Genomic DNA, 13,464 nt, shown 5'->3' with positions numbered 1-13,464 from the left:
GCGTGCAGTATGAACATCTTCACACACCCCAGGGTATGAGCTTGCCCCCCCCCCTCTCTCTCTCTCTCTGTGTGTGTGTGTGTGTGTGTGTGTGTGTGTATAGGCATGGTTTTGTGAAATATTAGGACACAAATGTGTATAATGACATGTGTATGACACAGGTATTACAGGAGAGGGTGAAAAATGAGGACATTACCCATGTCCCCACTTTTCAAAAGGCTTATAAATCATACAGGAGGAGTTTTTTTTATAAAGTAAAAGTGCAGAATGTTTCATGTGATGGGTAGATTTAGGGGTAGGGCAGTGTGTGTGTGTGTGTGTGTGTGTGTGTGTGTGTGTGCGTCTGACTGCGCGTGCAAACGGAGTCCAGGAGATTTTATTGGTCGCCAGGCATGACAGATTCAGCTTCAGCTTCGAAACCTCCTTCGATGCACGATTTGCGCACATCAGGAAGACTGTGGTTTGGTCTCTGATTTACCTGCAACAATTGAGGAAGACATGCAAACGGTACGCTATGTTCTTCCTCAGACACGCGTCTGACAGAACACCTGGATCCGCTATTCCTCAATGTCACATAAACCCAGAGACCGCGCCGCCCGAGCGTTGATACCGACGCGCTGAAGATGAAGAAGCAGAACGTGCGCACGCTGTCGCTCATCCTCTGCATGCTGTCGTACCTGCTGGTGGGCGCCGCGGTGTTCGACGCGCTGGAGTCCGAGACGGAGAGCGCGCGGAAACGCTTCCTAGAGCAGAAGCGGAGCGACATGAAGAGGAAATATCGCTTTACCGAGGACGACTACCGGGAGATCGAGCGCGTCGTGCTGCAGGCTGAGCCTCACCGCGCCGGCAGGCAGTGGAAATTCGCCGGATCTTTTTACTTTGCCATAACTGTCATCACCACGATAGGTGAGGTTCAGTATTAAACATAATCTAGCCTACGTGCTAAAAAGCATTAAGAATAGAGGAATTAACCATCGTATGACTAATCATACACTCTCAAAAATAAAGCTTCATTATTGACATCGATGGTTCGTGAAGAATATTTAACATCTTTCCATTGCACAAAAGAGTCTTTATAGATTATCAACGCTCTTCACACTATAAAATTGTTATTTTAAGAACTATTTACTGAAAGGATCTTTAAGAACCATAATGGTTATCTCTATGACATATTCTATGGCATCACTGCAAAAAAAATTTTATTTTTTATTTTTTTTTATTAAAGAATGTAACCTACAAACGTCAAACTGTTATAAAACTTTCGCTAACACTATACAGTGTCAGTTACTTACTTTTGTCACATGTCCTTACTATAACAGTATATTCTGCATAATTACAAGCAATTAACCCTAGGCAACCCCTATATTAATGACGTTAATTAATATTAAACACACTACTTGCAAATGTGCTTGCCAGTAAAACAAATTTAGTCACTTCTCTCTCTCTCTCTCTCTCTCTCTCTCACACACACACACACACACACACACACACACACACACACACACACACACACACACACACACACACACACACACACACACACACACACACACACACACACACACACACACAGATTGTTGGCCTTCCATAAGTCATGTTTTTCCAAGACCTTATTGTAAATTCTACAGTAAAAGACGAGACATCCACAGGGCCAATTGTTACAAGTTAGCAATTTCTTTTCTTTAAGACTGGTCATACATTTTTAAGTCAGTTACATGAAAAGGTAGATTGCCATGACTAATAGTAGTTGATCAGACTGTTCTTAAGCCGTGGCAGAACTAGATTTTATACATAGGGTTGGCCGGGAGGATGTTTAGGAGGTCCATAAACCGTGAAAGAATATAATGTGTAATACTTATTTGTTTTTCATTGTTTTGACCAATGTAACATTGTATTCTAATAAATAAGCTACCAAAATTGTTAATACCAGTCAAATTTAAACTGATGTTCCAGCTTTTCAACTGATATTTCACAGCAATATAATATAAGTCTAATAATATACATTTAAAACATTGAATGCAATTGAACAGTCAGCAATACAGAACTGTTAAGAACAATAAGAACAGTGCTAAGAAATAAGTTTCATGTTGAACAGTATTCAGGTACAGAAACTGAATAATCAAACGTAAAAAAAAAACATTGCATAATCTTCACTTTATAAATTATATATAGATTAATGCTTGTTAAAGCATCCATATTGCGCCAGAACGCTCACCACACACCAGCTGATTGGTGGAGAGGAGACCGAGTGATGAAGCCAATCAGGAGAGGGGGATGATTAGGAGGCAATGATGGACAGAGGCCAGTGGGCAAATTTGGCCAGGATGCCGGGGTTACACCCCTACTCTTTTTCCGAAGGACATCCTGGGATTTTTAACGACCACAGAGAGTCAGGACCTAGGTTTAATGTCTCATCCGAAGGACAGTTGACATTAACATTAACATTAATGACAGATGGCAGGAAGTAGACTATAGGCAGCAGTCACCTTAAGACCAAATGCACAATACTGAACCCAATAGCTGACTGTGTTTAGTATGATAGTGTACTATTTTTAGCATATCTTTATGGTTATTGTGTTCACGCCATTGATAAAGCGCCATACAGATGCTGGTCAATGGTCATATAATTAGAATATCATCAACAAGTTTATTTATTTCACTAATTTCATTTAAAATGTGAAACTTGTATATTATATTCATTCATTACACAGACTGATAAATTTCAAATGTTTATTTCTTTTAATTTTGATGATTATAACTGACAACTAAGGAAAATCCCAAATTCTGAATCTCAGAAAATTAGAATATTGTGAAAAGGTTTAATACTGAAGACACTTTGTGCAGCACACTAATCAACTAATGAACTCAAAACACCTGCAAAAGCCTTTAAATGGTCTCTCAGTCTAGTAATGTAGGCTACACAAACATGGGGAAGGCTGCTGACTTGACAGTTGTCCAAAAGACGACCATTGACACCTTGCAGAAAGGAGGGCAAGACACAAAAGGTCATTGCAAAAAAGGCAGGATGTTCACAGAGCTCTGTGTCCAGGCACATTAATAGAGAGGCAAAGGGAAGGAAAAGATGTGGTAGAAAAAAAGTATAGAAGCAATAGGGATAAACGTACCCTGGAGAAGACTGTGAAACAAAACCCATTCAAAAATGTGGGGGAGATTGACAAAGAGTGGACTGTAGCTGGAGTCAGTGCTTTATGAAATGCAAGACATGGGTTTTAGCTGTCGCATTATGTAGCAAGGTTCGTAGATATAAGAAGGACGGAGACATGGTTGGTGTGGCGGAGGGGCTGGTTTTGCAGTCTGTGGCGGGAGAGAGAGAGAGGGCACGGAGCCAAGCGGGGTGTAGGTCAAGTGCAGATGAATAAAACCTGTGTCTGATTGCAGTAATTGGCTTGGAGAGACTGCATAAAACCCGCGGCCAGGAGAGAGTGGGGAGAGAGAGACCTGTACTGGGACTACGTGTGCGCCTACAGAGCTGGAGAGACCAAGCTGATTCAGAGTGAAAAGTGAACGGCAGAGTTTTGAGTGTGTTGAGCCAAACACCCACGTGCATCCTTTGTGTTTGATCTAATCAAGAGTTTATTAAAATCGCAAGTCCCAGACACTCTGACCCCGCCGTCTTCCTTCCCTGCACCCATACACTGCCGAACCGAACTACAGTCGGGTTGCTGGGATTTGTGTGTTTATTTTAACTTTCTATACACAAAATAAAATTGCGTCTTCAACTCAAGTTCAGATTCTCAGTAATTATCATCAGTGCGTTCTCCAGTGCTTCCTCCCACTGCTACACGAGTCCTCAGCTGCTCTCTCTCCTTGAATGAGACAAAGGTGAATGTCATTCTGCACTTAACCTACTCATCACCTGCCTCTTGCCTCCCGTTGCCGACCTCACTGAACCAAACCCCCCGTGACACACATTCCTTGTGTCAAGCCACTCTTGAACAACAGACAGCATCAGAAGCGTCTCACCTGGGCTAAAGTCAAAAAGGACTGCTGACTGGTCCAAAGTTATGTTCTCTGATGAAAGTAAATTTAGCATTTCCTTTGGAAATCAGGGTCCTAGGGTCTGGAGGAAGAGAGTAGAGGCACACAATCCATGTTGCTTGAGGTCCAGTGTAAAGTTTCCACAGTCAGTGATGGTTTGGGGTGCCATGTCATCTACTGGTGTTGGTCCACTGTGTTTTCTGAGGTCAAAGGTCAACGCAGCCGTATACCAGGAAGTTTTAGATCACTTCATGCTTCCTGCTGCTGACCAACTTTATGGAGATGCAGATTTCATTTTCCAACAGGACTTGGCAACTGCACACAGTGCCAAAGCAACCAGTACCTGGTTTAAGCACCATGGTATCCCTGTTCTTAATTGGCCAGCAAACTCGCCTGACCTTAACCCCATTAAAATCTATGGGCTATTGTGAAGAGGAAGATGTGATATGCCAGACGCAGCAATGCAGAAGAGCTGAAGGCCACTATCAGAGCAACCTCGGCTCTCATATCACCTGAGCAGTGCCACAGACCGATCGACTCCACGCCACGCCGCATTGCTGCAGTAATTCAGGCAAAAGGAGCCCCAACTAAGTATTGAGTGCTGTACATGCTCATACTTTTCATTTTTATACTTTTCAGTTGGCCAAGATTTCTAAAAATCCTTTCTTTGTATTGATCTAAGTAATATTTGAATTTTCTGAGATACTGAATTTGGGATTTTTCTTTGTTGTCAGTTATAACCATCAAAATGAAAAGAAATAAACATTTGAAATATATCAGTCTGTGTGTAATGAATGAATATAATATACAAGTTTCACTTTTTGAATGGAATTAGTGAAATAAATCAACTTTTTGATGATATTTTAATTATATGACCAGTACCAGTATGCCACAAACCAGACGCATCGCGCCCTCATGTCCAAAGAGGCAATGCAAAACAGTGAATCTAATTACTACTTCAAAAGTTCACTTCAAGAATGAAAAGAATGGCGATTACGTGATTTGTTGTAAGAACTGCACAATGGAAACAGAAAAGTCAATCTATATTATATCTTTCCATAAGCACAGACTGTACACAGAAAGAAAACTACTGAGAAATCCCAGTGGATGCTGCAGTGGTGGTTGAGGAGAGACCCCTGTCATGAGTGTAAAGTACTTTATTTGTTCAGTAGTACATATGAAAGTGCTATATAAATGCCTCATTCATTCATTCATTCATTCATTCATTCATTCATTCATTCATTCATTCATTCATTCATTCATTCATTCATTCATTCATTCAAATGTCTATATGCACTCTTCCAGCTTAAGGCTGCAACATACTCCGCAAGAACGGAGAAAAAATTCTTGCTCCCAGGGCTGCAAGAACAAAGTAATGTAATTTTGTTCTCTCAGCCCTGGTTTGGGAGTTCTTGCAGCTTGTTCCCGACACATCATCTGAGCAGAACCTTTTTCTTGCGGGTGTCTGAGAATTATTGTGTGATTGGGCAAACATTTAAAGTAGGCATGGTTAATGCGGAGAAACTCAGATGATGCCAGAACTGCCAGAACAAACATTGTTCTTTTTCTTGCCACCTTGAGAAAACAAACCAAGCTGTTTCAAGCTTTAGGGTGAAGTCATTATACATTAACAACTTTTTGAAACAAATTGTGTAATTTAATGGAATATAATGTAAGTGGCGCGACAGGATTCTAAACGCTTATGCGCGACCCCCGGCCCCTTAATTATTAGTCATCTGTTTGCCAACTAACATTCATATTCTCTTAATGTTAAATTTTAATACAAGAACAATTTGCCGCACTGCCACATGTCAAAATAAAGTAGTGATCTAAATTTTGGGGTGGCACCCAGGGTGGCCAGTCAGATATCAGGGGCGTGTAAACTGGCCGCTGCTGGTCACAGAATTCATAGCAAAACAAAACAACATACTGTGATTTCATAGCCTAGAAACCTAGACGCACCCTAGCGGCAGCAAAAATAATCTGCAGCGAGTGTCGGCTAGCAACTCTCAATACACGTCTGAGCTGTAAAAACCATACTCTGGTTAGGCCAATAACATTGTGTATAGAGTCGGTGGGCAGGGCTTATAATAATGATGGCTGAGTTGCGCTTGCGTGCTTCTAGTAAACACAGAAACTGGCAAACGGGGGTCTTTTGAGTCGGCTTTGACCGTGACTCTGGAAGACATGGAGTTAAGCTTTTCTCTGAGAAAAGAACGGCACTGAAGTCATTCTTTAAAAAGAAAGATGTGTTCTGAGTTTTGCCGACCGGATACGGTGAAATTTTAATCTGTTAACTAGCTCCGTTTCACGTTGGGTAGTAGCGCTATCCTATCGCGTGCAGAGGGAGTTTGAAAGACAGCCGTTTATCCGCCCCTCGGATTGAGCTGCCAATGGTGAGTTTCCAGACCAAAAATCTTGAAGGGGGTCTGGCTTGTCAGGCTATTGATTTCAGGCTGTTATTGTCAAATTTACTGTAAATTTGTATTTACTGTAACCCAAGCAATTTCTTCTTATTCATATAAACACACGGTAACAAGGACACCATAAAATATAGTGTAACCAATCAGTCTAACTAACATTGACAAGCTCCTCTCTGAAGCATGTGTTTTGGCACTGATGTCAGCCTCAATCCTCCAATCTGACTGACATGTGTCCTTGGCTCTGATTTCTGCAGGTTACGGCCACGCAGCCCCAGGCACAGACGCAGGGAAGGTCTTCTGCATGTTCTACGCCGTTCTGGGCATTCCTCTCACACTGGTGATGTTCCAGAGTCTGGGTGAGAGGATGAACACATTCGTCCGCTACCTCCTCAGCCGCGTCAAGAGATGCCTCGGGCTTCATCGCACTGAGATATCCATGGAAAACATGGTCTTGGTGGGTTTCTTGTCCTGCCTGGGAACTCTATGCGTGGGAGCCGCAGCCTTCTCCCACTTCGAGGGCTGGACGTTCTTCCACGCGTACTACTACTGTTTCATCACCCTCACCACCATCGGCTTCGGGGACTTCGTGGCTCTGCAGAAGAAGGAGGACCTTCAAGAAAAGACACCTTATGTCGTCTTTAGTTTCATGTACATTCTTGTGGGGTTGACCGTGATCGGAGCGTTCCTCAACTTGGTGGTGTTGAGGTTCCTCACGATGAACAGTGAGGACGAGAAGCGGGACGCTCAGGAACGGGCCTCACTGAAGAGGGGTCGTAATCTCACAGCCATGAATTCAGGAAGGGATAATCACTGCCACAGCAACCTGTTCTTGCCCATAGAGGAGGGCACCAGCTGCACCAATCTCATCCTGTCCCCAGCAGAGGAGCGTGATCTGTACTCACCTCTGCCCCTGCCGTTACACGCAAACCCGTGCCAGTCTCAGTCCCAACTGAGCCTGCTGTGCACCTGCATTTGCTATCACTTGGGCCTCTGCCAAAGCCCAACCCCATCCCAAAACAAGTGCCCCGAGTGCAATATTAACTCGGTGTACTACAACTCAGTTTCCTACAAGATACAAGGTAGCTCCTCGACCAGGAACAATACAGCCCTGTCCTCTCCAGGTAGCACACTTTCCCCTGGGCTCAGCTTCAGAGAGCTGGCTGGCTTGCGGAGGAAGTCACTGTAACAGCTCTGCTGGGAAGATCTAGTGTGCTGTTGTCTTGTTAAGATAGTGAATATACTGAGGGAGCACATGTTTTAGCGCAAAATATACTGAAGTTTGAAGTATGTTTAACCTTAGTCTTTTTAAAGGACAGCAATTGCGTACTTTGAGATGTGTTAAAGGGATAGTTCACCCAAAAATTAAAATTACCCCATGATTTAGGCCCAATCCCAAATCTATTTTATGCCTCTTCGCCTACCCTCACCTGTCCCCCTTGCCCCTTGAAATGGAGTGGCAAGACGTAGGGGTGAAAATATTCCCCCAGGAAATGGGACACCATTACACGTCATCATATCCCGTTTCTTTTATTACTGTAACATTTAACCAGCAATAAGGTGCACATATCTGACAGAAATCAGGCGCAAGCACGTTCAATAGATTACTAACTTCAAACATTATTTTGCGCTCTATTTTGGAGTTAAAAAACGTACAATCCTTTGAGTTTCCTAAGACGTTACAGAATGATACAGAACATGCATGGCTGGTGGAGCCGCTTCTCCATCGAGCCAAACTGTTCTCTGTTTATTAACCATCCGAGCCGGATACAGATATGGTTTAGTTTTCTACTGCGGTGCTGCGATAAACGAAGCTCTTCACAATGTAATACAAACGAGTCGGTTGTTACCTTGGAATACAATATTCAGAAAGAGTTATATACAGTAAATAAATGTCCTGGCTCTTCCAAGCTTTATAATGGCAGTGAATAACAGCCCAAAATTTTAAGCTGAAAAAAGCACATCCATCCATCATAAAAGTAAACAAAGCTAGATATTTTACTTTATAAAGTTTTAAATAAAGATTTTTTTTTTTTTACACAAACCCATGGATATGCTTCAGAAGGCCTTTATTAATCCCCAGAGCTGTGTGGAGCATGTTATTAAAGAATTAATGTGCTTTTCTGAAGAGCCAAAAAAGCTTTTTTCCAAAGCTTGGAAGTGTCAGGACAAGTCTTTCTGAATATTGTATTCATTAGAAAGAAGAAAGTCATATACACCTAGGATGTCTTGAGGGTGAGTAAATCATGGGGTCATTTTTGCATAAACTGTCCCTTTGAAGGAGTTACATGTGATAACTGTAACAATCTCTTAAGATACTACGAAACATTGGGCATTTAAAACATCCGTCATTCGAATAGCTGTTACTTACCTTTGCTATGATCTGATGCCATATTTTCGGGTGACTGGCACAGTAAGCCCAAAACGAACATTACAAATACTGATAAATGTCCATATCATCTGGAAGTTATGTGGCTTGTTTTAGGGGCACAATGAAAGTGTAAAGATACTTTGATTATCTCAGACCTTTAGGTTTCCGCTGTATAGGAACTGCACTAGCGCACACAATGATAACCCAGCCTCAATCAAGAAACTGCCTTTAGTGTTTTTACATGATCATCAGAATGTGGAAAGGCAAAGTCAGGGGGTGTGATTTACTTAGACAAATCTTCTCACCATAGTGCCTTTGAGCAAGACACTGAGCCCCTGCTGACATTAAGAGGGCTGTCGGAGCAGTCACGGTATGAGACAAACACAACCTTCTTCTGTGCTCAGAGATCACTTCAATCAATGGCGATGTACACAAGTAGGAAAAACATCTTTCAGTATTCCAGTAAGTGCATGTTATGGTTGTTTTGCAGTGCTTGCACAATATATAATGAATGCATTTGGCTATGCTTATTAAGCTATTGTAGTTTATTTTTTATTTTTATGTTGCTTAGCACGTAGTTAGAACAAAAAAGTATTATGACAAAATGGATGCAGAGGCAGAATTTTTTTTCTGTCTGATCTGCAGGGGACTTTTATTGTGAACGTCTAAAATTGAATTTTGAATTCAAGCTCATGGAAATGTGAATGAGTCTAGTTATTCACATACCATTTTACAAGGTAATAATATGAGCTTTTGTGAGGCATAAAACTCAGAAAGAGTCACCTTCAGCAACATAGATTTTTTCATCACTATCTGACATTCTCTAGGCCACATTTCTCGATGGATGTGTCAGTTTTTCCACACTCTTCACACTCACTGTTCAGAACATCAGTCTATAGGTGCTTCTCAATATCCCTCCTCGTTTCCTCGCTCCTCCGTCCTCCATCCTATGACCCGGAAACCAATGGAGCTCAGCCATCTAGTAGGACATCTCAACTCTCTAATTGCACGGCGAGGAGGCGAGGAGTGAGGAGGCTTCCTGAGGAATCATGAGTGAGGAGACAAGAGTGTATCCTTTACGGAAGTGTTTTATCGACTAAACATGCATTAAAGGGGTGGTAACACATGATTTGACTTTTCTAACTTTAGCTAGTGTGTAATGTTGCTGTTTGAGTATAAACAACATCTGCAAAGTTACGGCACTCAAAGTTTAAAGCAAAGGGAAATATTTGCTTTTAAAGAAATCAGTTTCTTAGGACTATAGCAGACGGCCGGTAGGGAACTACAGCATTTTCCTCCAGACTCGCTGACATCAGTGGGCTCAATATTTACATAAACCCCTCCTCCTCCTCCGAGAATTTTAAATAAGGGGGCGAGGCCGTGTTTTATTGCTGTGGAGAAGAGTGAGTAGGCTGGAGTGCGGCAGAGCCATAGAGAGAGAGAGTCACGCCAACTCCATAGACTCCAATGGAATGTTTTTTTTACAGCAATGGCGGCTCGTGGAGACTCTCAATAGTTCCCGGAAGTAGCAGCTGCGCCATAGAGTTACAGCAGAACAGACCGTTTAATAAGCAAGATTTTAAATTATCAGCACATCTTAAATCCGTTTCATCCATCGTTATGGAATTAGAGAAAATTAATCTACTTTTTTTTTTTTTTTGCAAGGTATGGAAAGTTACATATTAGTTAAATATAACATGTCGATGTGTAATAAAATTATTGAAAATCAATGCATTTATTGACTATTAATTACCAAAAATCGCAGTTCTGTCACTGTTTGAATTGCCCGCCAAAGCACTTCCTGGAACTATTCGAGGTCTACATGTATCACGTGACTATCAAGCGTTTTGAACTCTCCTTCTCTATGGCTCTGGAGTGCGCTAGGCGGTTAGCCAATCACAGCACAGCTGGGCCAGCTGACCAATCAGAGCCCATTGTGTATTTCTGAGGGACCGGCTTCATAGAACCAGGAAACCATCAGACCGTTTTTACAAGGAGAGACAGAGCAGTGTAGAATAAAGGTAAAATATAGGCAAAATAATGCAATTTTTTAAAAACGAAGCATGAACACGTTACAGTTCACCCCACAAACACAATAAGGCCGTCGAAAGAATGTGTTTTACCACAGCTTTAATTCTTCTCCCCCTTCACGTCATATTCATTATTATGTTTACCTGTACAAGACACAAATGTATGTCAAATAACAACAACTGACAGTTGCAGAATTTTTTTAAAGCACAAGAAAGGGAAAAGAACAAACTGTAATACTATACAACAAATAGAAAGTTAATAACTATGAATAATTTGTTGTTAATAAAAACTGGTGATATTAAATAAAATATGAACAAATGTGGTATTTTGTGGAGGTTAAAGCTTACAATATAAATAGTTATCTCTGATGTTCAAGAATCCCGACTAAATCCAGCGGTGCAGAGTCCTCATTAATTGACGACACTTTAAAGTGACGTTAAAGGAAGCGAGGATATATCATTTCACTTCATTCAGTTCCTCCATCCTCACGTCTTTTCCTTGCGTCCTTCCTGAAGAGGCGGAGCTAAGGCGAGAGGAATGGAAGCTAGGAAAGGAAACAAGGATGCACAAATAAGAATTGGGAAGCACCCTATGTGAGCAAGGGATGGGCAATACCACTTTTGTTTTTGATACGATGCTTTCAAGGCCAATATCTTGGATATCGATACCGGTACGAGACTTCTAAACTGAACTTTTAAATTATTAAATGTCTTAAATTATTAAAATGACTAACTGTAAAATGGGTAAAGATACCCATGGAAACCATGGGTAATACTATAACCATATAAATAACCATAAATAACCATGGAAATACTAGTTGAACTAGTAAAAAATAAACCATGGTTAATTTTCACAAGGGACAGCCAGTGACACCAATGCAACCTTTTTATTCAGATAGTTTATGATTAATATTAGCATTAGTTACAGAATAGAAGATGATCAATAATAATGTAGGCTACAATTTCTTATTTGTTTATTATGAAATAACTCATATTATCTCATAACATATTATAATGATTATCTTCTGATGAGCATTGTTCTGGGTCTGTTTGAATACAGTGTCATCAGTGAGTAAACACTCTCTCTGTGATAAATTGGTTCTGTCTCGCAGCATTTGCGTTCTTTCAGATCATAGTTCAGATGAGCAGGAAAATTGTCCTATACTACACAATTATTCAGTAACAAAATTACTGGTAAAAAAAACAAACCAAACACCTAAATATTGATTTCTTTTTGAGTATCGATACTTTTAAATGGTCACATCCGTATCGATATATCACATTGATACGCCCATCCTTAATGTGAGCTAAACTGAGCATCATTTATTACTGCTTTGGCACAAAAGGCATTCAATAACGATATATTTCGAATTGCGTAAATTAATTTCTCACTCAAACTTCAGTTAATACTGAAGCCACATTTTCAAAACTCTTCCTAAAGTCAGCATTACCAAGATGAATCTGGGCCAAATAGTTAATCTCAGCTCCAAAACTCACTCAGACCCACAAAAAACTTCATATACGTCTCAAAATAAGCTCTTCCCCCATAAGACTGGCCACTATTCTCAGAAAAGCATAAATTGTCATTCATAACACACTGACCTATAAACACTCACAATAGGGAGCATTATAATGAACTTTGATCTTTAAAGCTTTAATGATTTTTCACATAAATCAGAACTTCATTTCAGGATTAGAATAACATCTTATCAGACAGTGGCTTGTAAGGCAGCTTTTGTGCCTGAAGGCTCCTCACAAAACTGATTTTGGACAGACTTCTTACGCATGTTTAACAGTTTTGATCGACATAAAAATAGAGAGAGCGTCGGTGAGAAGTAAACACATAGTCATTTCTCGCTAGAAATGACATCAGAAGTGGAAAATGTTGGTTAAAAAAAAAAACATACATTTACACACAAACTGACAAGCAAACGCAACTTTTGTAAAGATTTATAAAATCTTATAGGCTAGACAGATGATGGTTTTGTTACATCCATGGCATGCCCAAAGTAGTTGTTTTATATTATTAAAACATCTTTAATAGTTATTAGTAGGTCCTCACCCTGAGCTCATGCTCTACACTTCACCACAATGATAACCTCCAAAAACACTAACATACCACAAACCTTTAAATACCAACATTAAGCATTAAAAATTATCTCCATTTTCTCATCAAGTTAAAAATGCATAAAATAGCACTGTATTTAAACATTTACTCTCCGAATTCAGCCCCTTTGCAAAGCATGATGGGAAGTGAATGTCCAGTTTGTTTGGGTTACTTGATTGAAACATATTATTTGAAAATAAAAACATCAAGTTATGTCAAAGAGTCATGGTTTGATGTCAATATAACATGAAGCAGTTAACATTTGAACCAGAATCCTGATATAATGGTGTTCAATCAAGATGAGTTACTTAAATAAAGGGAACAGCATCATGCAATCATTTTCTTGAGTGTGTAGATGTGTGTATGCTGCTCTCTTTGTGTGGATTTATTAAAGACTGCCTTTCATCATTGTGTTCGTGTACCTTCTGCAACACAGCGGTCGGTGTGTAACAGGTTTAGTATAATGGTGTATTTGCAGTACTGGAGTCTAGCTGTGTGGAGTTTGTGTGTTCTCTCCGTTTGACGTTGGTTTCCCTC

General features: G+C 40.5%; 1 protein-coding gene across 1 annotated transcript; it reads left to right on the top strand.

The window, feature by feature from the left end:
- Positions 1–343: 343 nt before the first annotated feature.
- On the top strand, positions 344–12,613 carry kcnk15 (potassium channel, subfamily K, member 15). Its single transcript, XM_067446999.1, has 2 exons — positions 344–906; positions 6,677–12,613. Exons 1-2 carry the CDS (start codon positions 624–626, stop codon positions 7,606–7,608), a joined length of 1,215 nt encoding a protein of 404 aa, XP_067303100.1. The 5' UTR covers positions 344–623; the 3' UTR covers positions 7,609–12,613.
- The last annotated feature ends 851 nt before the right edge of the window (positions 12,614–13,464 follow it).

Source organism: Pseudorasbora parva, chromosome 6 (genome assembly GCF_024679245.1).
Source record: "Pseudorasbora parva isolate DD20220531a chromosome 6, ASM2467924v1, whole genome shotgun sequence".
Taxonomy (NCBI): Eukaryota; Metazoa; Chordata; class Actinopteri; order Cypriniformes; family Gobionidae; genus Pseudorasbora; species Pseudorasbora parva.
The sequence above is the reverse complement of the archived record's forward strand: the minus strand, read 5'-3'. Positions and strand labels throughout refer to the sequence as shown.